The sequence below is a fragment of the Pollicipes pollicipes genome, unplaced genomic scaffold (genome assembly GCF_011947565.3).
Source record: "Pollicipes pollicipes isolate AB1234 unplaced genomic scaffold, Ppol_2.1 Scaffold_3087;HRSCAF=3621_pilon_pilon_pilon, whole genome shotgun sequence".
Lineage (NCBI taxonomy): Eukaryota > Metazoa > Arthropoda > Thecostraca > Pollicipedomorpha > Pollicipedidae > Pollicipes > Pollicipes pollicipes.
The window spans coordinates 32,907,512-32,934,345 of NW_023596225.1; the positions used below are offsets into that span (position 1 = coordinate 32,907,512).

The following is a 26,834-nucleotide window of genomic DNA, read 5'->3' on the forward strand; positions in this document are numbered from 1 at the left end:
GGTGGCGCACGGCGCTGGTATTGTACGCGCCAGTGCGTAAGCGCGCTGATCAGTTTTTGCGCAGGGTGTGTGCCATCGGCCTCGTTCCCACGGCCAGCGCGGTTCTCGTTTCGCGTGTGACGGCAGCGCGCGTGGCCGGCAGCCCGTGCGCGCCGCCGCAAACACGGCCGCCAGCGAATATCGGACTTGTCGGGTGTGAAAAGGCGCTCAGCATGCTGGAGCGGATTTAAGGGCGTGTTTAGCTGGCGCGTGACACATTTAAGCGGTAATGCTTTCGTGCTTTCAGTTTCGATACCTTTTGGGCCCTGTATTTTATTGAGCAGAAACACCTGCGCACAAGAGAAGCAGTCGGATGCCCCTCAGGGCAGACAATACCAGGCTTTTCGTTTAAAAGTGCGTGTCAAATAAGACCGTACCATCACGGCGGCACTCGTGCTCGCTAGGCGCGCGCCCGGCGTCCGTGGCGACATCTGCGCAGAACTCTCGAGGTCACGCCGGTACACAGCCAGTCTTCATCCCGCACTCTGCCCCCACTCTACGTCAGCCAGCGTGCCGACACGAAATAAGTGTCAACCCGGACTGCGGCGAGCTTTCTCTGGACGTCCGACTGAGAAGTGCCCTGTGCCGGCTGCCGATTGTCCGAGAACCAGCGTCACCTCGGCTGGGGCGACACCATTCTCATCCGGTGCCGCACCACGCCTCCACCCAAAGCCGTCCCACTAGTGAGAATAGTTTATTTCCGATTAATGATATACCTGGTACACAATAGACTTTACAAAGGCGGGAACAAAATAGATCATTCGCTATGCTCTAACCGTCCCCTCCCGAAAAATAGCGGTCCGCACACGCCTTCGCAACAGCACAAATAAACAGCGTCACCGGACGACAGCGCGCCACGGCGGCCGCGGGGGCACCTCACCCACGGCGCGGTCCCACAACCATTCCATGCCAGCGCACGGCTAAATATAAAAGCTCCCCTATGTACAGTCAGTCGGCCGATAACAAGATTGGAATGCGGGCGCGCGTGGCGGCCGCCGCCGAGCCGGGCCACGTGACCCGCCCGCCGGCGGTCCGCGACGCCGTGAGTCTCGGCCGGACGGCGGCCCGGGCCGCCCGCCGCGCCCGCCCCACCGCACGCGCACACACAGAGATAGAGAGAGGAGAACGGGCGGCGGGTCACACCCGGCCCTCCCGAAGCACACTCGGCCCGCGGCAGATCTGTCGCGGCGTCGCTCAGCCCCGGGCGCGCGCGCGCGCGCACCACGCCCGGCGACGTGCCGTGCGGCGACGCCCGCCGCCTGGCACGGACGGCGTCCTCGCCCCGCGGCGCCGCCTCGGACGCCCGTGACGTCATCGGACTCGGGTGTGTGACGTCACACGGCCCAGTTAGGAGGCGACGATGGCGCGCAGTTCGTCCACTACGTTGGAGAGCAGCTGTTGGTTGGTGCCCTTGCCGTCGATGCCGAGCCGGCCGGCCGCCTGTACAGACAGGATCAGGTCACACCAGGTCAGGTCAGGTCAGGTCAGGTCAGGTCAGGTCAGGTCACGTCACGTCAGGTCACGTCAGGTCAGCACGGACGGCTCACACCGAGGAGCAGCCGGTAACGTGATCAACATGGATCCGTGACAGGCATTTGCAGCGGCTGTGACGCAACCAGACCGCATTCAACCTTTTCATCCACTGCATGAGACTACCGTTCTATTCCGCGCAAAGCAACGGTCTCCCACCCACCCGACCACAACTATCGGCTCTCCCATCAGCGGTCGTCCCGCCCGCCGCCGCCGCCCCTGGCCCAGTTTTCACCGCATCCCTGTTCTCCCGGCCCGGCCGCAGCGAACCCAGTCCGGGCAGTGCGCGGTTCCGCGGGGCACCGTCGGCGACGCACGCACAGCTGAGGTGCGCCCGCGGCCCTGCGCTGGCTCCCGAGACCCCGGCCCTACCCTTGCTACGCTGGACCAGCACCGAGTGCACCGGCTCCGCACAGAGCGGCGGGGCGCCATGGACGCACCGTCCGGCCGAGGGCGGACTTTACGTCGGCCGGCGGCAGCGTAAAGCCCAGCAGGCGGCAGGGAAGTCGCCGGCGCCACGTGCCGGTCGGCGACGCCGGCGCGCGAGCCGCACGTGCGGCACGGGTCACCACTCCCCGCCTCCCGACAGGGCGCGTGCCGTCCCGCGGACGGTTGCAGCACGAGTGAGAACGGCCGATGGGTGGCGACGGGAAGACCGAGCGCCGCAACAACGTGAAAAGGGACGGCGGTCCGCACTACCGCCGGCGAACAAGCACCGCACCTCACGCCGGCTGGCGCAGCGAGGGAAGGTCCGCGCGGCACAGACAACCAAACACCACACCAAGGCCGAACACCACACAGAGCCGGCAGGGAGCCCCCCCCCCCCCCACCCCCACCGCGGCCGAACACCACACAGGGCCGGCAGCGAGCCCCCACACCGCGGCCGACGCACTGACCAGCTGCTTGACGAGCACGCAGACGTGGTCGCCGCAGATGGAGCGGCTGTAGAGGCTGGCCGTCGTGTCGATCTGCTCGACGACTGTGTGTCGGCCCCAGAAGGCCACCCGCCGCAGCACCTGGCGGGCGAGACGCGGCGCGGCTGTCAACAGTCAGCCGGGGACGGGAGCGGCGCGGCGGGGCGCGGCGCGGCGCGGTGCTGCGGCGCACCACGCCCGGCAGGGGCACGCACAGACAGACGCACAGTCAAGGCAATGGCTGGCGGTGTAGCAGTAACACGTGAAACTAGCGCCGGCGCCGACTGACGCGCGGGATGGTGGCGCGACTGAATGTCGGCCCGCCAGTCATGCAACAAAACATTATGGAAACGGAGTTCCGCCCCGCTTCATCTGGCATTGGGCTGGCGATAAGGTTAAATCGTCGTCGACCTTCTTTCAGTCATACCTGAATTGTGCTTTGCGAAGTTCCTGATGTGGTCGAAGGCGTTACCTCTTACTCACAGGTCCCTGAGCAGTCACTAGTTGACCCCGACCTGTCACGCACCTCCCTAGAGTTGTCTCCATCGCACGTGATTCCTGATCGACCTCTGCTGTTCGCTGTCATATCTCCACCCCTGACCTGTCCCCTTCTCCCCGCCCATAGCCTTTCCTGCTCTAGCACCTGCTCCCTGTGACTCGTCTCCGCCCCTGCCTGACCTGGTTGAAGTCGTCGGTGACCTCGGAGACGAGGCAGGTGGCGCGGGCCGTCAGCCGGTCGCCGGCCAGTAGGTCTGAGAACAGCTGCTTGTCGTCCAGCTGACCCACCAGCAGGGCGGTGCAGGGAAGCCGCAGCTTGAACGACAGCGTGTCGCCGCCCGACTGACGAGGCGGTAGGCAGCGGTCACGGGTGAGGTCAGGGTCAGGTCAGGGTCAGGGTCAGGGTCAGGGTCAGGGTCAGGGTCAGGGTCAGGGCCAGGGCCAGATCAAGACAGGATCTAGGCAAGGGCCAGGGTCAGTGGAAGAGCCAGGGACAGGGAAAGGGCCAGAAGCAGGGAAGGGCCAGGGTTAGGGTCAGAGCCAGGGGCAGAGGCAGGGCCAGGGGCGCGGGAAGGGGCAGGGGCAGAATCAGGGGCATGAGCAGGGGCAGGAGCACAGACAGAGCCAGAGCCAGAGCCAGAGCCAGGGCCAGAGCCAGAGCCATAGCTAGGGCTAGGGCCAAAGCCAGAGCCAGGACCGGGATCAGGGCCAAGGCCAGGGGCAGGATTAGGTCAAGTCAGGGTCCGGGTTGAGGTCAAGATCTGGGTAGGACTCCGAGGCTGGGTCAGGTTTAAGGTCCCGGTCATGGTTAAGACGAATGCTAGGGCCGAGACCCAGACCGGGCTTGGGTCAGGCCAGGGTCAAGTTGCGGTCAGAAAGAGGCGCCAATTACTAAGAAATAAACCGGGGTCGGATCCCCCCCCCCCCCCCATGGACTGGTAGCAGGGAGCAGCCGGTGGTCGGGGTACATGCCCATTGCATTATGCCTAGATACGGATTATTATCACCCAGTCAGGTGAGCCCCGGGTTGCGGTCAGTCCGGGCCAGTCATGCATTTAGCCGGGGACAGAGTTACGGTCGTATCGGTAGCGGCAGGGGGAGGGGTCACAGACCGCCGGCAGAGCACAAGATTCCCCCCCCCCCCCCAACATATCGGGATTTGCCCGACTCGCGGCACAGTCCGATCCACACAAACAGGTGACCTGTCGATACGGACGCGACCCGGCCGACGAGCCAGCCCTGCAGCCGCTCACGTCGCAGCGTCTCGCCCATCCCCTCCGCCGCCCACGCCTCCCGGCAAGCCCGGCAGCGATACACAGCTGGAGCCTCCCCCTGCCAGTGACCGGGCGCTGACCTCGGTGTGTGACGTCACACTGGCAGCCAGCTTGAGCGGCGCCGTGACCTCGCGCACGCGGAGCGGCAGCAGCAGCTCCCGGCTGGCGCCCGCCTCCAGCGAGAACGGCTCCACCTGGCGGAGACACGGCACGGCGCGCTACTGACAGCCGGTCGACGGACGCACAGCCGCGCCCCATATGGCAGGGTCACGCAGGCCGGCGGCCAGACGACAGCGCAGCAGATCGGGTCAGGGTCGCACGGGAGCACTCTTCGGTCAGTTCATCGAGGGATACACTGCATCAAGGCCATGCCTGCGTGAACATCGACTGCGTGTTTTGCTCCGTTGTCATCTTCACGGCCTTCCTTCCACTCTCAAGTCAGCACACCCCGCATCACCATGGCCGTAGCCGTCACGGTGTAACACGCCCCCAGCTCCCGCCTGGCTGCGCCGGCCTCCGTCCGCGTCGGCAGCAGGCGGCGCGCCGTACCTGCTCCAGCAGCTCGGCGGCGTCGCTGGCGGCCAGCTGCAGCTGTATGTCGGCCAGCGGCTCGGGGCTCTTGTTAGTGACCAGCACGGCCACGGTCACCCGGTCGTCGTCCGTCGGACTCGCCCTCGGCTCGTACAGCTGCCGGGCGGCGGCGGTCACACACGGCAGCCGACCGGGGCGCGGCGATGACCGGGGCGGGGCAGGGCAAGGCAAGGCAGGACAGGTCAGATCAGGGCAGGGCAGGGCAGGGCAGGGCAGGGCAGGGCAGGGCAGGGCAGGGCAGGGCAGGGCAGGGCAGGGCAGGACAGGACAGGTCAGATCAGGGCAGGGCAGGGCAGGGCAGGGCAGGGCAGGGCAGGGCAGGGCAGGGCAGGGCAGGGCAGGGCAGGGCAGGGCGGAGCGGAGCAGGGCGGAGAGAGGCAAGGCTGAGGCGGGCCGGGGCGGACCGAGGCGGGCCGGGGCGGACCGAGGCGGGCCGGGGCGGACCGAGGCGGGCCGGGGCGGACCGAGGCGGGCCGGGGCGGACCGAGGCGGGCCGGGGCGGACCGAGGCGGGCCGGGGCGGACCGAGGCGGGCCGGGGCGGGCCGGGGCGGACCGAGGCGGGCCGGGGCGGGCCGAGACGGGCCGGGGCGGGCAGGGGCGGGGCGTGGCAGGATCGGCAACCACAGGATCAGCTGAGCTGGTGTCTGTAGCGGCCGTGACGGCATCATGTCACCAACGTCACCACTGCGCCTGACACCACCCACTGACCCCAGACATCGCCCCTCCGTCTGCTCACTGCGGTAACCGCCACAGACAGCCGTGAAGTCGGTACGGCACGCGAGGACGCGCTCATCGCTTCGGATAATGAAATAAAGATTTTCTTTCGCCACACCTCAGCTACATCCAGCTAGCAGCATGGGAGGTGTCCTGTCACACAAATCAATATCTCTGCGTCAAAACCCCGCCCTGATAAATCCATGAAGCCCCAGTCATCCAGCGCGGTCACTGGCGGTGGCCACCCGCCAGGGGTGGCCCACTCACCAGCTTCAGTCGGTCGTTCTCGGCCAGCGGCTGCAGACGGGAGTCGGGCAGGTCGGACAGCCCTGGCGCCACCACCTCGTGACTCGGAGTCGATATGCCCACGGCCTCCTCGTAGCCGAGCAGACGGCCAGACTTCTCCTGCCGCCGGGGGACATGGTCACAGCAGGTGCTCGGCTGGGCGTTACGGGCACGGCCTGGGCGCCGGCACAGCTCATACACTGCGCTGACAAGCAAAGCATACTTCAACGTGTGGTGCCCCCACACACAGAGCAACTGAGAAGCCACACCTTTTATGAAAATAACCTGAGGATGAAATAGCGCATCGAAGTACGGAAATTCAACGAGTTTTTGCAAGACATGAGCGTCAAGTGTGTTCACAATAACCTTATCCCATTACCCAACGACACACCCTGCGAACATACATTGGCAGAGCCCAGTGTCTTCAGTTCCCGCCAAGAATGGCTCCAGATGACCTGCCAACACTCCAAGCACGATGCGATCCTACAGCAAACCGAACACTTTGTCCTACGACTTTTACACTTCATGATCCACACATTTCATCCATTTCAAGCCCACCACGGCCCACGCGCTCACCTTCTTACTCTTCTTACTCTTCTTGGACGACTTGTGCTTCTTCTGCTTGGTGGCGCCGTTGGAGACGGGCTCGCCGTTCTCCTTCGGCGGCGGCGCCGGCTCGGCGGTGCCGGACGGCCCCGCGCCGTCGGCCGGGCCAGCGGTGCCCACCGGGTTGGCGGCAGCCGCCGGCGTCGCCGTCGCCGGCATGTCGCTCAGCCAAAACTCAATGTCGTCCTGAGGAGGAAGCCACGTTCGTTACGCCGGCAGCTTTGTTGTTAGGTTTGTCGTGTCGGTTGCGGGATTTGATTGTGGTGCATCCCGCCGCTACAGGTCCCGTTACGATGCGTAACGGGACCTGTTGCGCATCGTAACAGTGAGCCGTTGAGCGCGGCCGATGATATCCAGGACAATAACATAAAAATCACCACGGCGTGGATCAAACATTGGGCTTTTGCTGTACGTTTTAAACAGCCGAGCTAGAACGATACCGAATACTCGAACTTCCGTTTCTTACAGCAAGAGAACGCACGACCGAGTAGACCTTCCGTGTAGGTCTGCGTGCAGCAGGTTCCGTCCCAGCCACGGAGCGGCAACGGAACGGAAACATCGACGAAAGCCCCACAGATGGCGCGGAAACACCCCGACCACGCTCCCACCACATCTGAGGCCCCGCCGCACCCCGAGGGCCTGCCCGCCGCCTCACCTCCGGCTTCCTGCCGTTCTCCTCGGCGGCGGCGGCCGGCGGTGCCGGCTCGGCCCGCTCCTCTTCCGGCGCGCGCTTCTCCTTCTTGGACTTGCGCTTCTTGTCGTCCTTCTTCTTTTTCTTCTTGTGGCGGTCGCGGGCGTCGGTGGTGGCCGGCGCGGCCGCGGCGGGCGGCGCGCGGCCCGGCTGTCGGTGAGCACGCACCGGCAGCACCTCGTCCGGAGCCAGCGGCCTGCCGCCCAGACAGACGCCGCCGCGTCAGGGGCCGCGCTTTTATTCCGTGTTATTGTTGTGAAGTGTATGCAGTGCCGGTCACCGCGTCACCGTTCGGCGGCGCGCCGGCGATCAACGCGGTCGTGTTAGTGACCGGAGGCGAGCGCTTCAGCCAGGTAGTGAACCCGGACGTGCCACGTAGGGGGTTCAGATTCGAGCTGTTCACATGCTACGTCACTCGTCAGAGACTGCGGGCCAGACAGCGCACAGGTGGCACAGCTGACCGCGCGCGGCAGCTCGGCGTCGACTGCAGCCAGTGACGTTGGCCGGGGCTTGATGAGGCGACACCTGCCGTCTCATCATATCGAGACAACAGATGTCACATCTCGCATCACAAAACCTTCCAACAATAATGTGAGCGCCAAATCAGCGTCACGCAGAACACCAATACCGTCAATAGATTTACCTTCTGTGGACTCGCATTACAGCGATCACGACTTCAAGCAGCGCGGGAAGCTTTGCTGACCACCGGCCCTGCTCACGACACACTACAGCATCACAGCCGCCGCGGGCCGCGGTCGACGCCACTCACTCGTCCAGGTTGATGTCGAGCGCGCGGTGCGGATCGTCGGCCGGCCGGGCGTCCTTCTCGTCCTCGGAGGAGCGCGCCCCCTCCGGCATCTCGCCGCCCACGCTCACCTCGTGCACCACCGGCGGCGCCTCGTCCTCCGAGGACGACTTCTGTGCTCCGTCTGCCGACGCGGAGCACAGTCAGACGGCGCGCCGCCGCCGCCGCCCAGCTAAACGGAGGCGTGCTACAGTCTTGGTTATATGTGCACGTGAAACTGAGACACGTGACCAACACCAATGTTAGCGGACCGACAAGAAGGCAGGACATCATGGCACATTGTGTGAGCGACAGCGACGCGTCATGTTCAATTGGCTCCAGCTTGACTGTGTTCGGTTCAACCAGTCAACACGCCCATGAAGCTGGTCCATGAAACCGGCTGGCTACAGCGGCGATACGTACGCTTCTTCTTGGATCGCTTCTTCTTGTTCTTTTTACTGGCTTTATAGGATCTGTTCTGCATTTTCAGATAGTCGTCTGAATTGGCGAACCCTGCGGCAAACCGGCACGCGTCGGTACAGATCCAGCACAACCCACACTTCGTTAGTCGTGTTGTTCGCGAACAGACCCACGCCCCAGTCCTCGAGGCGGTATCAGGGACTATCTCAGGGTGGCAGGCATAACACTTATCGCCACGACCCTCAGTTATTTGGTTGATGTATTAAAATCCAACTGCCGTTATCTGCAAACCCAACTGCCGTTATCTGCGAAATCCGAAAAACAGCGTGAACTTACTACTCATCTGCACATGACAACTAAGGCGCCTATCTTCCCAGCTGGCAATAGACGTAATAACCTAGCATCAGCAGTCCCAGGCTTATCAAGGCTTCAAGGCGAAAGTCCGACGCGAGAGCCTTCAAAAAAATCTCCCGCCAAATACATCGAGTTCCAATGTTTCCAAGCCCACGCCCACCACTCTCCCTCCTAGCCCCGACACGGTCTCCCAGCCCCTCTCCCCCAGCCCCTGCCCGGTTCGCCACCCACCGCCTATCCGGAGGGGCACGTCCAAGTCCAGCTGCTGGACGGGTGTGTCGGCCAGCTCGCCGGCCATGCTGCTGTAGTTGTTGCTGGACGACTGGACGGTGCCCTTCAGGTAGTGCGGGTTGTGCGTCTGCTCGTGCACGCGCGCCTCCCGGCTCTGTCGACGTCAGCGGGGTATGCGCGTCAGTCACGTCCCGCCCGGCACGACGCCTCCTGAGTGGCCCTTGCGGCAAGCTCAGGCCGGCCTCGTGGCCGATATGGAGCGTGCTGACAAAAACTACACGCCTCGACGACACTGCTTGCAGAAGACGGGCACAAACAAAGACCTCCTTTGAAATCGCATAGCACGGCGATCGTCCAAAACAAAAACACTGGCTAAACAGCCATTGTGAGCCAGTCCCGCGGGAAAGCCCGGGGTCCCGGCTCGACAAAGATGGGCGCCTCTGCCCGTCCACCGGCCGCCCCACCTTCTGCAGCTCCTCGGCGGTGGGCTGGTAGCGCCGCTCGGCGGCCGCCGGCCCGGCCGCTCGGCTCTCGGCCCGCACGAACACCTCGACACCGTAGTCGACGCCGGCGTCCGGCTCGTCGCCGGACTCGTCCGACGGCTCGTTGATCCACTCGTCCAGCCGCAGGCCCTCCGGCACCGGCACCTGGCGGAGGACGACGTCAGACGAGGTCAGGGGCCAGCTGAGGTCGTCTGACAGGCGGTCAGCCGACAGGGGGCGGGGGACAGCAACACACCGGCGGGAAGCGACGGGAGACACTGGCCATCTGTGACCTGGTTTACCTCCTCGGTCTGCAGAGGGATAAGAAGTGGCGTAATAAAGACGGCACTCGAAACGACCCCGTTCACATTTGAGGACGGATAGGGTACTGCCTGGTCTCTGACAAACAGCCCTGGGGCTAGCGTATGGCGGCAGACAACTCCATGGAAGCAAAATAGGCCGCCAAGGATGAAACTGTGGGCGCATTTTACCATGCAGAACATGAGCCCCGGTAGCACCATAGATCATCAACAACCAGCGGAGCCACTCACCATGTCGCTATCTCTGATTCTACCACCACGCAATATGCCTTAACACGGCTTGACATGGTGCGTGTGCTCGGCTCTGCCATACCACTTGGGAATGTGGCGCGGTGTCCGATGCCCGGCCCCACGCCCCGGGAGGCGCACCTTGCGCTGCGCCTTGGGCGCCACCGGGTTCAGCTCGCCGCTGAAGAGCTCCTGCAGCTCCTGGCCGAGCCGTTCGCCGCGCTGCTGCAGCTTCTGCACCGTCTTCATCAGCTGGAGCGCCGAGGTGGCGCGCTCCTGTACCTCCAGGTCCGCTGACGACGCGAACGCCGGCAGCGTCTCCACGATCAGCTCAGCCACCTGGCGGCCAGCAAGCGGCTCCAGTCGCGCTCACTGATACCGTCACAGCCAGTCACATTCAGTGACGGTCGGTCACGGTCAGCCACAGTCATTCACAGTCAGTCATAGCTCGTCACGGTCAGTCACGGTCAGTCACGGTCGGTCACGGTCAGCCACGGTTAGTCACAGTCAGTCAAGGTCAGTCACGGTCAGTCACAGTCAGTTATGGTCAGTCACGCTCGGTTACAGCCAGTCAGGTCAGTCATGGTCAGTCACAGTCAAACACGGTCAGTCACGGTCTGTCACCGTCAGTCACGGTCGGTCACAGTCAGTCACAGTCAGTTATGGTCAGTCACGTTCGGTTACAGCCAGTCAGGTCAGTTACGGTCAGTCACAGTCAAACACGGTCAGTCGTGGTCAGTCACGGTCAGTCACAGTCTCAACCCCGGCAACGGGTGCACGACGCCGGCGCCGAGGTCCTGTGGTGCCCCCATGGTCATCCACGAGCGTCCCCAGCGGGTGCACGACACCAACGCCGAGGTCGTGCAGTGCCTCCATGATCACCCACGAGCTTCCCCAGCGGCGGCACGCTTCGCTCCCAGTCACAGGCACGCCGAGTCACAGGACAGCAGTCCAGGCCCATCTGCCTCACAACCGATGCGGTGACTGAATCACAGTGACGCAGCTGCGTTGTCCGCAATACACATGCGGTTGACACATGTCAGCACGTCTGACGGAGACCACAAACACCCTGACACGAGTAACGAATCAACTTGGCCGACCCTCGCCACCACCTGGCTGTTTCACACAGCACATGACTGACTTACAATGACACACCAATGCTCAGTAGAACTCTGCAACGGCACACTGCTTGCTCCCTCCCTCGTGCACAATCAATCCAACCCACGGCGCGCCCCACCTCAGTCCAGCACCACGCCGCGGCGCCGCGTGCCGAGCCCCGCCGCGTGACCCACCTGGTTGACCTCCACCATGGCGCCGTCCACGTCCTCCGGCTGCTCGCTCTGTTCGGCGCGGCCCAGCATGCGACCGTACAGCTTCAGCACGTTCTGCACGTACACGGCCAGGATGTGGGGCGGCAGGCTGGCCGGGCGCGTGCGCAGCATCGACTCGACCGTGGAGCGGATGTTGGGCAGGTACTCGGAGAACTCTCCGCAGATCCAGGCGGCCGCGTACAGCACCTGCAGCGGGGGCGGCGGCGCCGGTCAGTGCCCGGTCGGTGCGGTGACGCTGCCGCTGCGGCTGCTGCTGCGGCTGCCGTCGTCTGCTGTCACAGGGTTACGGCCTGCGGGGGTCTTCGGGTCTGCTGCTGTTGCAGTATCAAGGCCTGCGGGGTCTACTGCTGCTACCGCTGCCGGGTCGATGGTCCGCAATGACCAGAACTGGGTGCGGGACGATGGGGCCCTTGTTGCGAGCAGCCATGGAAGATGGTGGTAGCCACGGGGAGGGAGGGGGCGTCGGGCTCGGAGGCGTGCCCAACAACGCGCCAAGCTTTAAGGCAACGGACCCAGGTTCGCATCCCCACAGCAGCGTGAACATTTCGCGGGCTCAAGGCGGCGGCCAGGGTCCGGCGTCACGACACCATTAGCCGTACAAGTTCGAACGTCCAACAACAAACCAACGGGCAGAGCTGGGCCGGACGGCGTCTGCTGATGGCGGGAGGTGCGGGAAGCGCCGACGACCAGCGAGTCACGTGTGCCGCTAATGAAGCCGCTGCACCCTGGCGCAATGCCCAAAAACACTCCCGCGGGCGACGCATCGCGACAACCGTCGGCTGTCTTGCCACCCGCATACCAAATACAATACACCCCGCGCAATTACACCCAGATACTGCTAAACGCATCGCCTCCAGCACCGCCGAGCCCACAAGTGTCTCCACGCTTCTAGCTCCTCCCTCCCCCCCCCCCCCACACCCAAGAGCGGCGCGGACGGTCACCTCCAGCATGGTGTTGCGGTGCGCGGCGGTGGCCAGCACGTGCGCGTTCTCCAGCAGCAGCGCCATCTGGGCCACGGCGAAGTGTCGGATGGCCTGCACGCGCACGGTGACGTCCATCATCTGCGCCGCCACCAGCGGGCCGTGCTGCGAGCCCTCGATCCGGGTCAGCTCCACCAGCACGCTCAGGTACCTGAAGGCCAACAGGAGCAAGAGGTGAGGCGGTGTCCGGTGTCTGGGGAGCACGACAATGCGCGACGCAACGGGTACAAATTCCGAAGGAGGGGGGGGGGGGGGGGCGCAGCCATCAGCGCCGACGGCTGTGAAGAACGCGTGGAAAATGAGCCTTCAGAGGCAAGAACGCCAGCCAGAGAGCCAATTCCAGGGCATAGTCATAACTCAACAGAACAGCTTATCAAGCACGCTATCCGACGAAGCGGCAATACTCTCACCGTCTCCTTGAATACCACACGTGACCGATGACGCAAAGGCACTAGCAGTACGCCATCGACACTCACCACTCGAAGTTGGTGACAAACTGGTAGTTGTTCTGACTGCAGATGAAGACAAGCTTGGAGAGCAGCTCATCGCGGTACGTGGTGCCCTCGGCGCGATCCATGTGCACCATCAGCTTCTTCACGATCTCCATCAGGTTCTTCTTGGACACCATGCCGTAGAGGAGGTCGAGCGCGCGCAGTCGGATCGACTCGTCCTTGTCGTCCAGGCACTGCATGATCAGGTCCTTGTGCACCGTTACTGACTTGGGGTGACTCTGCAAGATCTTGCCCATGGCCAGCAGGCCCAGGTACTTCAGGTTCTGGTCCGAGTCCTCGATCAGGATGCGCAGCTTCTGCACGCACAGCTGGATCGAGGCGTTGTGGCTGGGCATGCCGGACGAGATGGAGATGAGCACTGCCGGCAGCGGAGGTCGACAGCGGTCAGTGGGCGCCCGGCCGGACCGCGGACTGACGGCCAATCACGCTATAGAGCCGACGTCGCAGCCTTTGGTTTCAATCCTTCTGGGAGGAGACTTTAGCTCTGGTTAACAGGATCAGGCCAAGGTGAGAGTGAGCACCTGCGCACAGCTCAGGAAAATGTGAAATCGGATTAGCGTTTGTATACGAACACGCATGAGCACTACCTCTGACGCGTGCTTACACGGGCCCCACGGTGGAGGAAGCCCCCTTCCACACATCACGTCCAGCATGAGACGCTAACCCGAAAGGTAGGCTAAGCCTAATGCGAAGTACTCGCTTCGGGACACGGTTAAGACCACACCCCGTCTCAAACTCCCACAGTACAACGGGGAGCAGCCGTCGGGCACTGGGGCCTGCCTGGCGCACGGGCCCCCGGAACGACCTCGCGTCAGTACCGGGACAGGACCCGGGCTGGTGAGGGTACACCTGGAATCGGCCCGAGTTCGTGACAGGGTTTCGACAAAGAGCTGGGTTCGTGGCCGTGGCCAGTGTTCGTGACCAGGTCGCAACAAGGCCGTGCGCAGAAACAGTGGGTTCGTGGCAAGACCCCAGCCCCCTTGCTCGTAGGAGGGCTGCGATCCGCGCCCTTTTGAAGGGGGTGTTCCACATTTGTATGGGGCTTCGGACTGAAATAGCTATTTTGAAGATCATTCGGTGCATTTCACAGGCATGCCCGCCTCAAGCCCTAAACCCTTCTAGTTTCTAAGCCACACGCTCGCGAAGATGTGCAGACTATTTCGGGAGACCATTTCAAGGTCACCTAGGCATCCGTGACACCATAATATGTCATTCAAATCTTGCCATCCGATTAGCCAAGCCGCGATCAGGGCCAAGAAGGAAAAAATCGTCAAGTCGTTCATACCTGCCGTTCGTGAGCATGATTTCCAGATATAATGGTCGTCAGCTGGCTCTCAATTAATGTCGTGCAAGATGCAATGAAGTCATAAAACAATGACGTACTGAGGGACATATTTACCAGGGTAATTATGTTGTATACAGCATTTTTTCAGTTAAAAGCACACAAATTTTTATTAGGGGGCTTGTTTCACGATATCTGACGCTTGCTTCAATGTCTTCAAATGTGGAGTTAAAATATTCCCCTTAACGCAGCAGGCCCACCTGCGATCACGGTGTTGATGCACTCGTACAGCAGCGACATGGCCGACGTGCTGCAACAGAGCAGGCAGGGTCAGAGGGGTGGTGGGCGGTCCGGCGGCGCCGCCCCCACCTGGCGCCCCGACCGGGCCCCGCCCCGGCCGGCCGGCTCGGTGGCTGACCGGGCCCCGCCCCGACCGGCCGGCTCAGCAGCGCCGCCCCCACCCAGCGCCCTGACCGGGCCCCGCCCCGGCCGGCCGGCTCGGTGGCTGACAGGGCCCCGCCTTGCTTCTGCTCGCCGGAAGACGCACGAACAGAGGCAGCCACCGTCAGCCAAACTCCCGCCCCGCCACACCCGTCAGAGCACCCGACTGACGAACGCACCGTCCGCTAGGTGGGCAACAGCCCGCGTGCATGGCGAACACCGGCCAACGTGCATGACATGCCGGCGGACCGTTCACTGTGCACAAGCCTGTTGCGCAGGTCAATTTCCGTGTGCATAGCTGTTAACGGACTTATTACACGCGGTCGAAGTGGCGCACCTGGCACGCGATCTGTTTAAGTCTGGTAAGTACGAGACTGGGGCACATCCACAACCCCTCCGCACACACGGCGCACCAGACGCGCAGCAGCTGGGCCGGGCACAGGTCTGGTGCATGACCAGCCGGCGCACGGGGCTGTCATGTGGCCCGCTCGTGGTCAGGCTCGGTGCGGCGCGCTCACCTGTGGATGAGGTTGGTGAGCGGCTCGATCAGCTTCTTGCCCAGCCGCGGCTCCAGCGTCGTCAGCGCGCCGAACTGCGGGCAAACGGACGGGTCAGACCGGCGGCCCCACCCGTCGGCGGCTGGTGAGCGGCAGGCCCGCGTCGGCCCCCGAGGTGTCTCACTGCCCCACTGCCACTGCTCGCTCACTCCCGCTGCTGGACTGTTCCGATGAGATAGTTATAGATTAGATATAGATACTATATACTCAACTATATATAGATATGTAGTTCAGACAGATAAGCTGTTGATGGGTATAAGATTTTGCCACATCGTGGCACCACTTTGTTGCTCGCACAGCACCGTGCCAAAATGCGACCGGAATTGTTTTCCTTGTCATCAAAAACATCCCTCGCGCATCTTGACTGATACATGACAAGAACTGCTCAGAGTGTAATAACTGAAGCGCTGTCAGTGTAATCATCGACTGAAGAAAAGTGGGGTAGGCAGGGCTAGAAAAACGTGAGCAGTGGCAAGAACTGCAATATGAAGGATCCCTCCATTCTCAATGGGTTTCAACTATCTGCTAAACATGGCGGTGACACAACTCGTGTAGTACGGTGCAGCCCACACATCTCAAAGCCACAGTTCACCTGTCTCAGTGCACACCTGATACGAACGTGAAGCATTCACTTGAAATTGGGTTTGCATATGTGTGTGTGTGCGCGCGTTATTGTATGCATGACACAATGTGCTGGAACATGCTGATCGTAAGATTATTCATCGCTGCTTTCTGTTTCTTCCGGCGGATTTCTTTAGGCGCTTACCAGCTTAATGATCTTGATAAGCATCCAGTTGTTGGTGGATGACGTCATCAGCTTGAAGAACACGGGAGCCAGGCCCAGGTAGTTCTGCGGGTTCTTTCTGGCCAGCTCACAGATGACATTGACGGCCGCGCTCTGGACGCCTGCGGAGCGGCGAGGCCGTCAGCCACTGCACGCGTCCACCGCACGCACAAGCTGATCGGCGACACATCTGCCGATAACCGGATCATGCCACACACACTAAAGACACCCGGCGGCGGCCGAGCATGTTCAACATGGTGATAATGTCGCTCGTGTCTTATAACATGACTACGCCTGAATCCCACGGCAGGAAAGGAGCCTCAACATCCGCAGATCGTCACTGCTGCGAACCGCCGATGCTCCGGCACGACCAAACGCCAGGCGCAGCATCGCGCGACGCCCTCACCCGGGTCCGGGTCATCCAGCTTGTCCTTGAGTCGAGGGAAGGCGGGACGCAGCGCCTCGGGGAACTTGAGGAAAATCTTGTACATGAGCAGCACCGCTTTCTTCCGCAGGTACGGTTTGGTAGAAGAGAGCTGTGTGCACAGCAACGGGCCAGATCAGGTCACGTCAGGTCAAGTCAGGTGCCCAGGTCAAGCCAGGTCAAGCCAGGTCAGACCAGGTCGGGTCCGCGGCTCAAGCACATACCAAAGGCGCGACACAGGCGGGAGTCGTGCAATACCTGTGTGGCCGTCAGCCGGGCGGCCGGGAAGCCCCTGAATGCGTTGACAATCGTTCCCAGCAAACAGAAGCAGAGCTCAGTGGCGCCCCGTAACGCACGGATTACCAACAGGTGGGTGCCAGACCGCGCACCACCCAGCCGCCCCCCCCCCCACCCCTCTCCCCCCCACCCCCACAGCATCGCGGAGATGACCACAAGCGTAACCGCAGATCGCCGCCGGAGCTCGCGGCTCCACCGCCGTCCGCCTGTGACGCCGACGGGCCTCCCCACGACAGGACCCCTCACCCCCCCCCCCCCCCCGCTCAGACCCGGCGCGGCTCTGACCAGGGTCATGACGTCGTTGGCGAGGTCGCGCGCCAGGTCGGTGGAGATGAAGCACGAGAGGCTGGTGAGCGCCACGGCCGAGTCGTACTGGGTCTGGCTGTTCAGGTCCTTACGGATCATGTTGGTGGTGAGCATCAGCACCTGGCGGACGTCGCGTGACGCGTGAGGCGTGAGACGGCCGGCCGCCGGAGCCGGCGCTGTCGCACGGCGCCGGTTCACCCCGGACGCGGCCACACCGGTCGGGCACCACAACAGGCACCGCGGCGTGCCCCGACGGGCCTGAACGCGCCCAGAAGAGCACGGCGTCTGTGAAGCTGCAGCACATCCCGCTCTCACAGGGCCCACGCAGGCGCACAGAGCACGACGGGCCCTTACTGCTGCGCCCTGGCAATAACCGGGCGGTCGACGCCCGGTGGTGCTCACCAACGCTCTGAACGACACGCAACCAGCGACACCGGCCGCACAGCTGCAAACCTCGTGACCATGACCACTCCGGAGCGGCCGGCCACTCACCTCCGTGTCCGGATGGAACGACTGCGAGGCGGCCAAGTAGCCAATGCGCTTATAGGTGAACTTGGGCGAGCTCATCACCTCCACGATGTTGAAGCTCGCCCAGCTGATGTCGTAGCCCAGCATCTGGATCTGAGGGCGGCGGCGACAGCGTCAGCACGTCCACACTGCAGGGGTGCATCAATGTACTAACCAGAGCTGTTGACTACGCCGTACGCATCGTCTAGACAGAGAATGATGTGGCGTGGTAACTGGCGCTAAATCAAATACCCTGCCCCTCCCCCTTAGTGCACACCGCACGTGGCCGTCGCGGCCACAAGTGGCGTGAATCCACCGACCTTGCAACGGAGAAAGCTTTAAACTCGGCCAGTAGAGTGCTAGAGATCACCACCTCTAGACGACAAGTCCGCCACCGCGCCTCTGAGTGGCGGCACCCCCTACTGAGGGACGGCGGCGCCACTCCCCCAGCCGGACAGTCGGTCGCGAGAGAGCACGCCGACGCCATCTAGCAGCCTCCAGCTGGCAGTGAGAGCCGGACTGGCGGAACGGACACCAGTGCCCTCCGATGCCAGCCGCCGCCGACCCACGGCGCCGGCCGCCGTCGTGTTGGGACACAGCTACACCAGCGCCCTCCGGCGCCGCAGCCGATCCACGGCACCCGCCGCTGTCGTGACGGGACACAACTACACCAGCGTTCTCCAGCGCCGGCCGTAGCCGACCCACGGCGCCGGCTGCTGTCGTGTCGGGACACAGCTACACCAGCGCCCTCCAGCGCCGGCCGCAGCCGACCCACAGCGCTGGCTGCTGTCGTGCCGGGACACGGCTACACCAGCGCCCTCCAGCGCCGGCCGCAGCCGACCCACAGCGCCGGCCGCTGTCGTGTCGGGACACAGCTACACCAGCGCTCTCCTGCTCCGCAGCCGACCCAAGGCGCCCGCCGCTGTCCTGTCGGGACACGGCTGCCGTCGAAGCCACTCACGTAGGTCAACTTCTGGACGGCGTTGACCTTGACGGCGATGTTGTCCTGCCGCAGCTCTTGCTTGATCTCCTCGATGCATTGCGCAATGTACTTGGCCTGCGGGAGCAGCGGCGAGTGAGGTCACCGGACGGGGTGACGGCCCCGTCACATCGCCAAGGCTCGACGGTGGGACCGATCACAGATGTCGCACAGATGACGTGTGAGATGAAACATGCTCACAGGAATATAGTGAGGCTGCCAACGTGAGACGAAAATGACAACAAAGCTTCCGGCAGCAGTTCCGAGTTCGCCAAAAACGACCCGTGCGTCGCAAAAGCCTCACTAAAAATGTTCCCCATCAGTTGATTGGGTGTCTTTTTGTTGATGGCCACCTCAGGAATTTCACACGTTCTTATTCTACTATATAAAGGTACATAATATATATATATATATATATATATATGTATATACACATAATTTTGGCGGGTGTTTTACAGATATCAAAGTCGAACCACATAAACAGGAATTTCCGGGAGACAGGCCCATATGTCAATCACCCAATGGGCAGATGTTTGGTGTGAAAGGAAACTGAAGAAAAAAAAACACAACTAACGGTTCTGGCGACGTGGAGATAACCCAAACATAAAACGGGACGACGCTCACATCAAGCACGGTCACGAGCGAAGGACAGGCGATACAAGATGCACCGCGGAGGTGATTGAAGGAGTGTTCCACATTTGTGTGGGGGTCTGAACTGAAATGGCCATCTTGGAGATCATTCGGTGCAATTCACAGTCCTGCCCTTATTGAGACTTAAAGCCCTCTAGTTCCTGAAATACACGCCCGCGAAGATGGGCATACTTTTTCAGGGAGGATATTTTGAGGTCACTCAAGCGTACATGACTACATTACGACGTTATCTAAATCCTTATATTTCATTAGCCGAGCAGCGACAAGGCCAACAAAAGTATAATTGTCGAGTCGTTCCTATCTGGCGTTCGTGAGCAGAATTTCCGGATACATCGGCCGTTAATTGACTCAATTAATAGTGTGCAAGGTGCAGTAGGGCAACCAAACAATGACCTATTGAGCAGCACATTTACGAAAGAGAAATTGTGTTGTCCAGAGTCGCCTTCCACCTTTAAAAGTACAACAATGGTTATAAGGGAGCTTATTTCATCATATTTGACGCCTGCTTCAATGTGCTCCAATAGAGCATTACCTTCCACAGCTAGCTTGGACTCAATTGACCGCGAACAAACACACCGCCGCTCTGCTCCATAGCTGTATCGATTCGGCTGCAAGATCTATCCCATTCTAACGCTCTCGTCCCTGGAGTAAGCTCTGCTCTCGGCGGTCAACAGCCCACTCGAGTGACGTCACACGATCGACACCGCCCACAGACGGGAGCCCTCGGGAGTTGGAGCCGGAGCCGGAGCCGGAGCCGGAGCCGGAGCCGGGGCCGGGGCCGGGGCCGGGGCCGGGGCCGGGGCCGGGGCCGGGGCCGGGGCCGGAGCCGGAGCCGGAGCCGGAGCCGGAGCCGGAGCCGGAGCCGGAGCCGGAGCCGGAGCCGGAGCCGGAGCCGGGCCGGGGGCTGGCCGAGTCCCCCCCCCCTCAAACCCGTCGCATCTACCGTTGGCCCAGGGAGCAGCCCATCCCCTCCCGGGGCCCTCAGGCGGCGGGCACGTGCCGCTCTGTACACTGGGGACATCGGACGGCCACTCGAGGACACGCGGTTACAATAACAGCGACGGGGACGCGCTAACGTAAACAGGGCGCGCCGGGCGGGGCAGCTCGACCGGCCGGCCGGCCCGCGCCGTCGCCGTTTGGGGATCGCTCGACGGAGACTGTAGGAGCCTGTCCCGCCCACGATGGGGCCATAACGGATAACGGTCGGGCCCGTCCCGATACGGGCCCCCGTACGGCCGAGCCGGAGCGCGGTACAACACGGGAGTTAGCGGTATCTGATATGGGGCGGGGCCGGCGGCGGACCGGCCCGTCGTCAAAACGACGCTGCAAACACTGTTGGACCACAAGTGTCCGAGTTTCGGCCGGTGTCGTGAAACGTATGATCAAAATGGATCTCTCCAAAAGGATTGTTAGAGGAACAGCTTCGTGCCGCCCATCTTTTCCTTCCGAAATCCGCGCCCTCCATCCTTTCGAGTAGTCTGTGGCCCACTGCCGTGAGCATTACACCGGCTCTTCCTTCGTCCAGCACTCCAAAACACAAAACCGTCTATCGATACTACGCACCATTCCGGTGCAGTGCTTGAGCCACACATCTCACAAATGCCTGCGAAAGGTACATGAGTGACGCATCTTGCACATGCCTGCGAAAGGTACAGTCAGTTCGCGCAGTTTGCTTCTCCGCGTCCAATGGTCCACCTCGCGCGCCGTGTGCAGCGGCGCGGCCACGTACCTCGTTGTCCTTGTTGTTGCGGATACCGCGTACCAGGTCGGTGAGGTTCTTGTCGAAGAGCCGCTCGATATTCCCCCGGATGTTGCGCAGCGCCACGTCCATGATGAGGGGCGAGCCGAGCCGTCGAGTCAGGTCAGGTCAGGTCGGGCCAGGCCAGGTCAGATCAGGCGGGCAGGCGCCGAACGGCCACCTGGGGATGCAGGCTGGTCAGCTCAGGCCCGAAGTCAAGTTCAGTAGGCGGCCATTGGGCGGGAACATGACGCGAGTGAGACGGTTGGAATCAGTCAGCTCAAGCCCACAGACTGACACCGGTCGATACATAACATTAGCCCCACGGGTGATGGGGTGGGGAAGGGGGAGGTTCGGAGTCAGGTCTGCACAGAACTCGGGGCCTGTGCGCACGCGGGACGGCGGCCACGAGGTTTTGGGGGTAAGGCCTCGTCAGCTTCGTACGAGCCCTGTCCGAGGTTTTAGGGGTGAACGCCTCGTCAGCTTCGTACGAGCCTTGTCGGTCAATGCGTAACTAAACGTGGGTTGCGAAAGCTCATGCAATGCTGTTCTATGGTAGGTCAGGTCGGGTCAGGCTCGGACAGAACCACACATTAGAGCAATCAGCAGTGTTAAGTCAGACACCCACCAAAGGCATATAGCAAGGGGCCTGGGGGGTTGCCCTACGTTTGAAGGTCTTAATTAAAGACGGGGGGGGGGGGGGGGGTCCGCTCCTGTGTGGTTCCAGTGAGGACAGACCATCACACTGCTCGCAGCAAACGAGACGCGAGCGGCAGAAAATAGTACGCAAGCGAGGCGGCATTTCGTTTGCAATGCCTGTCGCATTTATCGCGATAGATAACCTAACATATGAGTGCTCTCAAGCTTCAGATCAAATTTCCTGTCCGTAGTGACCTTCGGCGATTCTTTTGGCGCTTGGTAAACTCCTGGCTGCTGCGATTCCGTTCCATATGCGTCGGTGCCCGACGCAGTTCGCGACAAACCGACACTAAACATTATCAAGGATTGCATCGCAAACGTGCCGTGACGGTCTGTAGCCTGCAACTACCGGCGCGACACAACCAACTCCGTGGATTTGGAAGGCCCTTCAACATCCATGGAGGCACGAGAAGCACCGCTTCAATGGGGGCGGGGGATGGGTGAAGCTGCCTTGAAGGAGCCAAGTCTCTACGGCGTGGATCCTTACCACAGCAACCTGATGACCCCACCCCTTTTCCAAGAAACTACAATCACGGACGTCGAAAACACATCTCCATTGGCATGATCACGGGGGTGGATACAGCCACACAATCAGACTATTTCCCGCCCCGCGCAGGCAAATCGCCAGCTCTCGCTCAGGTGCGGGAGCCGCGGTGCACTATCCCCAACACTCCGTCGTCAAACGAATCGGACCGCGCACGTATTTAGCACCCAATACAGCATGCACGATCGAATGACTGACCGGTCTACGGGTGAATAATTCCCAGGCTCGGACAAGCTAACTCCGACCTCCTACACACGGCCATGGCGTGCCCTTTCTTCATACGTGCCCACTGCATCAGATAAAGACGCGGCAGACAGGACAAAAGCCGCTGTTACGGCCCACAGCCTCAAGGTCAGTTGACAGTGGAACCCTAATCTGTCCAATGTCTACAGTATTTCCCGCGCCACACTGCAATCCGCAGCGCGCTGCAGTTTGCAGTCTGAGTCAGCCTGAAAGTCGCCGGGCACGCCCTGACGCCCAGTCCACACGACTCCCGACAGGGCCTGTCGATGGCGCAGTCACATCGCGTCACGCCTCTGGACTACACACGACGACATTTTCCGGACGTCCGCCGCCCGACAGCCACCAGCACGGCCCTGTCGAGGCCATGAGAAAGTCGGAGCCCGCTCCCACGAGCCGAGCGTCAACACGGCACGAGCCGGCGCCGGCCCGAGCCGCCGTGTCCCGGGGATGGGAGGCAATGTCGTGACTGTACCGACAGGTCGTCGCTCGACGCTCCACACCGCTGCACGGGACCGCCCGCGGCAGCGGCCTGTGTCCGGCGTCCGGCGTCCAGCGCCCGGTGTCGGTCGGGCGCGCCGTAACAGGACGCCAGCGCACGGCGGGGCCGGCGCGCCGCGGGGTGCGGTTACCCGGCGGCGCGCGCGGATGCGCCGCATCGGCGACGTCGGGGCGAGCGCGGCCCAGGCCGGCGGTGGGACGCCGCAGGGGACGGAGAGCAAGCAGGCTGCAGATGACGCAGCGTTCGACACCAAACAAGACAAAAGGTTGTGAATGTGCCGTCAGTTGACACCGAAACGTTTTGTTGTTCATAGATTTCATGGATGAGGAAAAGCCAAACCCTACAGAGCCATGTTTTTATTTGAGCTTTCTCAATGAGACATTCAGTGCTTGAGGCAAAATTTGCCAGACTCAATCCTAGGGTAAGGCCTTTCTCTCCGCCCCTCCGCCCCCCCCCCCCCCCCGCACCACCACCACCACCAACCAAGCTGTATTTGCAGTGAAGTGCACCATCACATTAAGCTTCAGTCGAAATTGGGGACAGACACATAACAAAGGCAGCCAGTGTTTATGAGCTTCAAGACAAGTTCAAGATTCGCTGAGTTTTGTCAAACTAAGCCACTGGCTTTGAGGCGATAAGTGGCGAAAAACCCAGGTGGTGGTGGAGGAGTTGATGAAAGCCATAGCACTCACAGCTTAGCACACATCTACACATACTCTTGTGTGTGCTTGTTTGTCATGCAGCGCCATCGTCCGACGATGATGGGTGCAACATCACAGCAAGCCATAATGCACACACCCATGTTGAGTGCAGCAGAGCAGCAGTGACAGTGGTGGTCCATGCACCAGCTGTGGTCCTACAGACTGAGTTGATCAGACTGAGTTGCACTCTCAGAGGCAGACTTCTGGTCCAGATCAGAAATCTGTTTATTTCTTAAAATCTAGCTGAATGCTTACTGATGAGATTTTACCTACAAATTATCATGAGCCAATTATTTACCACACCTGGATATGCTATCACTGTTGCAAGCGGACCTCAAGGGCAAGGTAGATGTGTTTGTTCCCTCACAGAGGTGGAGCTGTATTATGCCCTTGATTAAACAGAAGCACAGCCAACATTTTACCTGCTATTGACTGATCTTTCAATAACATCTCCTTGAAACATGGACCCTTTCTCATCATACATTTTTCTCCCTGTAAACAAGACTTGACAAACTGTTGTGAAATGACCTACTGACTTGAACAAAGCTGTGCAAGGTCATAGGGCTACATACTAAGACCACAAATAATAAGAAATTGGCCAAAGACTTGCATTGTATTGCATAGTTATGGTGGGATGTGGAACATAAGAGCTCTGTATGATTCATTGAGTGCTGAAAACCACTTTACCCCAAAATGTCCTGCTGTTGGCTCACATTTCATCATGTTTGGTCTTTTCGTTCCACAATAAGATGAAAACTAACATAAACAGCAGCTTAAAGGCAGAAAATTATATTAATACACACTCAACATGATGCTGTGAAGTGAGAGTTTAGCAAAGAAACAACCTTTTTACAGCTGAAGCAAGAACAACACCTTCAAATATTCAATGATTCCACACTTCCTCAAATAAGTCATAGTTGTTTTGAAAGTGCACAACATAAAATTCAATAAAATACATATAATGTGTACCTTGTTCAGTGGAACACTTCATAGTTATTGATTACATAACTTAAATTTACATTGGGAAATCCAATTATTTTGTAATATAGGGGATTATCTGGAAAATGTCACACATTACATGGGACTGCACATCCAAATTGCTCCTCATTTTAAATCACAAACAAAAAAAATACTTCTCATGACATGTTGATCTTATGACATGACATTGAGCTTAATGATTTCTTTATCTTATCAACACATTTAACACATAGCTGAATGATGTTCAATGATCTATTATGACAAGCTGTTGAGCCTCTGGTCTGAAGCAGGAAAGCTTATACAGATAACACTTCTACAACCTTGATGTTTTGCTCCCTGGTGGCCAATCATCTTCACCACTGGAATAGATTGTATTTATGTTGTTTGACATTTCTCTCTTGATTTCATGAGCCCCTGTGTTTTGGCTGGTTTATTAACTGACCCACCCAGTCCAACAGATGTCCCAGCATTTACACAGCTTGTGTCAGAAAAGTTAATACCACTCACACACCTGGTCCCAAGGCTGCAAATCACAATAATCATATGGTGCCTGCTTGCAGCTGGTGAACAATCCAAAGCATGTGGATGTCCTGTCTCATGCAGTCAAAAATATTCCTAAGATGAAAAACAGAAATGGCACCAAGTAACAAATACCAAAATGCAAAGCATGCAAAGGTATGTATTGCTCCATTTGTAATATGCTATATATCAGGTAAGGTAAAACAATGCAACCCACCATTCAAAGTAAGAACATTTGATCACAAATTGAAAATGTAGATTTTAGAATAGTCTTAAGTATCTCATATGAAGAAGAGCCTTAATGTAATGTGTGCAACAAACCTGATCTGGCAAGTTCTTGCCTCATAAGCATTATAAGATTATTATGCACACCTAAGCACAATGCCTCTTGCATACTGAAACCACTCCAAACAAATGACCAGTGATTGTCTAATACAAAGTGTGTCATGCTAAGGTAAGGGTAGGCTTTATATTGATATTCATTTTCTTTTTCAATGGTACTACATTATTATGGCAGACATCCAACACTACAAAGTGCATTTAGCAATACTTTGTCAGGAGTGCAGCAGAACACAGTTTCTGTGACTGTGTGCACTGTGCAGTGCTTTAACTGTGTTGCCTATAGAAATATGCTCTTTTTACCATTATCCAATATATATAAAAGACAGTGCTAATGTTCTTATTCCTCATAGAATAGCCAGCAGAACTGAGAGATAGATGGACTGATATTTTGGCCATATGACTTTTATGAAACTAATATCAGTTGTTTGCCATTTGCTTTTTAAATGGTTATCAATAAATCTATTTTCACACTACCTTATGGTGATATGCATCCAACACTGCAATCTGCATTTTATGATATGTGTCTGGGGTGCAATGGGGCAGAGTGTCTGTGACTGAAATGCACCAATATTTCTTTTTATAAAAACAAATAGCCAAGATATTCACCCATCTATCTCTTGATTCTCCCAGTTATTATACAATGAAATGGGCTATTACTGCAACCATATTGGATCATAAGTTGAATATAATTAACTTAAAAAGCTGTACACAGCAGGTGACATTGCTTAGAATTTTTTAGTATGACCATCATCCAATAACATAAAAGGTGAATTGTTCATAATAATGGCATTATATGTGCTTTGGTCAATCTAAACTAAGCAATGGGAAAACAGACATGTTCATTAATACCAAATGTGTACCAGTTGAGCAACATTACATTGAGATATCATGAAGTCTCTGATGCTGTGAGCATCTCTGCTATGTTCCTACAAACTTATTTGCTGTTCACCACATGGCAATCTTTGGTTGACATGAGCAGCATATGAATATAATGATAATCATAATGATAATGATTCCACAATATTCACATTCTAAGCACAATGCTATTAGGCAGGTGTACTGCTTTGGCACCTATAACCACCCCAAGCAGCCAAAAAAGTGCCACAGCTTAAAATGAGCAACACAAGCCCCGGTGAGGTCCCAGAGGATTGATGGAATTGGGTGAGGGTGATTATCAACTGGGGTGGAACACTAATTAAGTGAATTTCTCTGCAATGATATCCATAAGCTGCATGTTCGCATTCTGAAACACTTTAAATCGTAAAGAAACCTACAGAAGTTCAGAGACCCCCAGTCATGTACGATACACTGAAGGAAAACAACGACCATCAACAAGGGATCCGGCGTTTCGTTGTCACGATGTGCTTTGCCACATCGTGCTTATCAATTTCATTCACGCAATGCTACCCATTTAATCTTACCTGCTAAACAAACGCTATCAAGGTGGAAGTAATAATCTTCCCCGAATCAAAAAGTAAAAATAACAGAGCAGTGTCTCACAGAAATTAACCCACATACGGTACGAAAATCGCCGTCCCAGCGTATGCGTGTGTGTGGC

At 59.0% G+C, this 26,834-nt stretch overlaps 1 protein-coding gene across 1 annotated transcript; it reads right to left on the reverse strand.

Moving 5' to 3' along the window:
- Positions 1-718: 718 nt before the first annotated feature.
- Positions 719-26,816, reverse strand: LOC119090056 (AP-3 complex subunit delta-1). Its single transcript, XM_037212850.1, has 26 exons — positions 26,698-26,816; positions 20,743-20,932; positions 18,345-18,440; positions 17,369-17,497; positions 16,856-16,996; positions 16,256-16,385; positions 15,832-15,971; positions 15,027-15,100; positions 14,328-14,377; positions 12,750-13,143; positions 12,235-12,424; positions 11,255-11,479; positions 10,104-10,301; positions 9,397-9,579; positions 8,933-9,086; positions 8,351-8,440; positions 7,913-8,072; positions 7,312-7,339; positions 7,108-7,230; positions 6,423-6,638; positions 5,829-5,966; positions 4,805-4,942; positions 4,336-4,449; positions 3,162-3,323; positions 2,466-2,585; positions 719-1,479 (listed from the first exon to the last, which is right to left on the reverse strand). Exons 2-26 carry the CDS (start codon positions 20,842-20,844, stop codon positions 1,387-1,389), a joined length of 3,588 nt encoding a protein of 1,195 aa, XP_037068745.1. The 5' UTR covers positions 20,845-20,932; positions 26,698-26,816; the 3' UTR covers positions 719-1,386.
- Between the last annotated feature and the right edge of the window lie 18 nt (positions 26,817-26,834).

What these genes read in the sequence shown, in the direction of transcription:
- LOC119090056 (XM_037212850.1), bottom strand. Translation starts at nt 20,844, where the DNA reads ATGGACGTGGCGCTGCGCAACATCCGGGGGAATATCGAGCGGCTCTTC. An exon ending in CCAACGACGTCATGACCCTG is followed by an intron (nt 16,386 to 16,855) that starts GTCAGAGCCGCG and finishes CTGTGCACACAG; the next exon opens with CTCTCTTCTACCAAACCGTA. An exon ending in GAAGCGATCCAAGAAGAAGC is followed by an intron (nt 8,073 to 8,350) that starts GTACGTATCGCC and finishes CCGCGTCGGCAG; the next exon opens with ACGGAGCACAGAAGTCGTCC.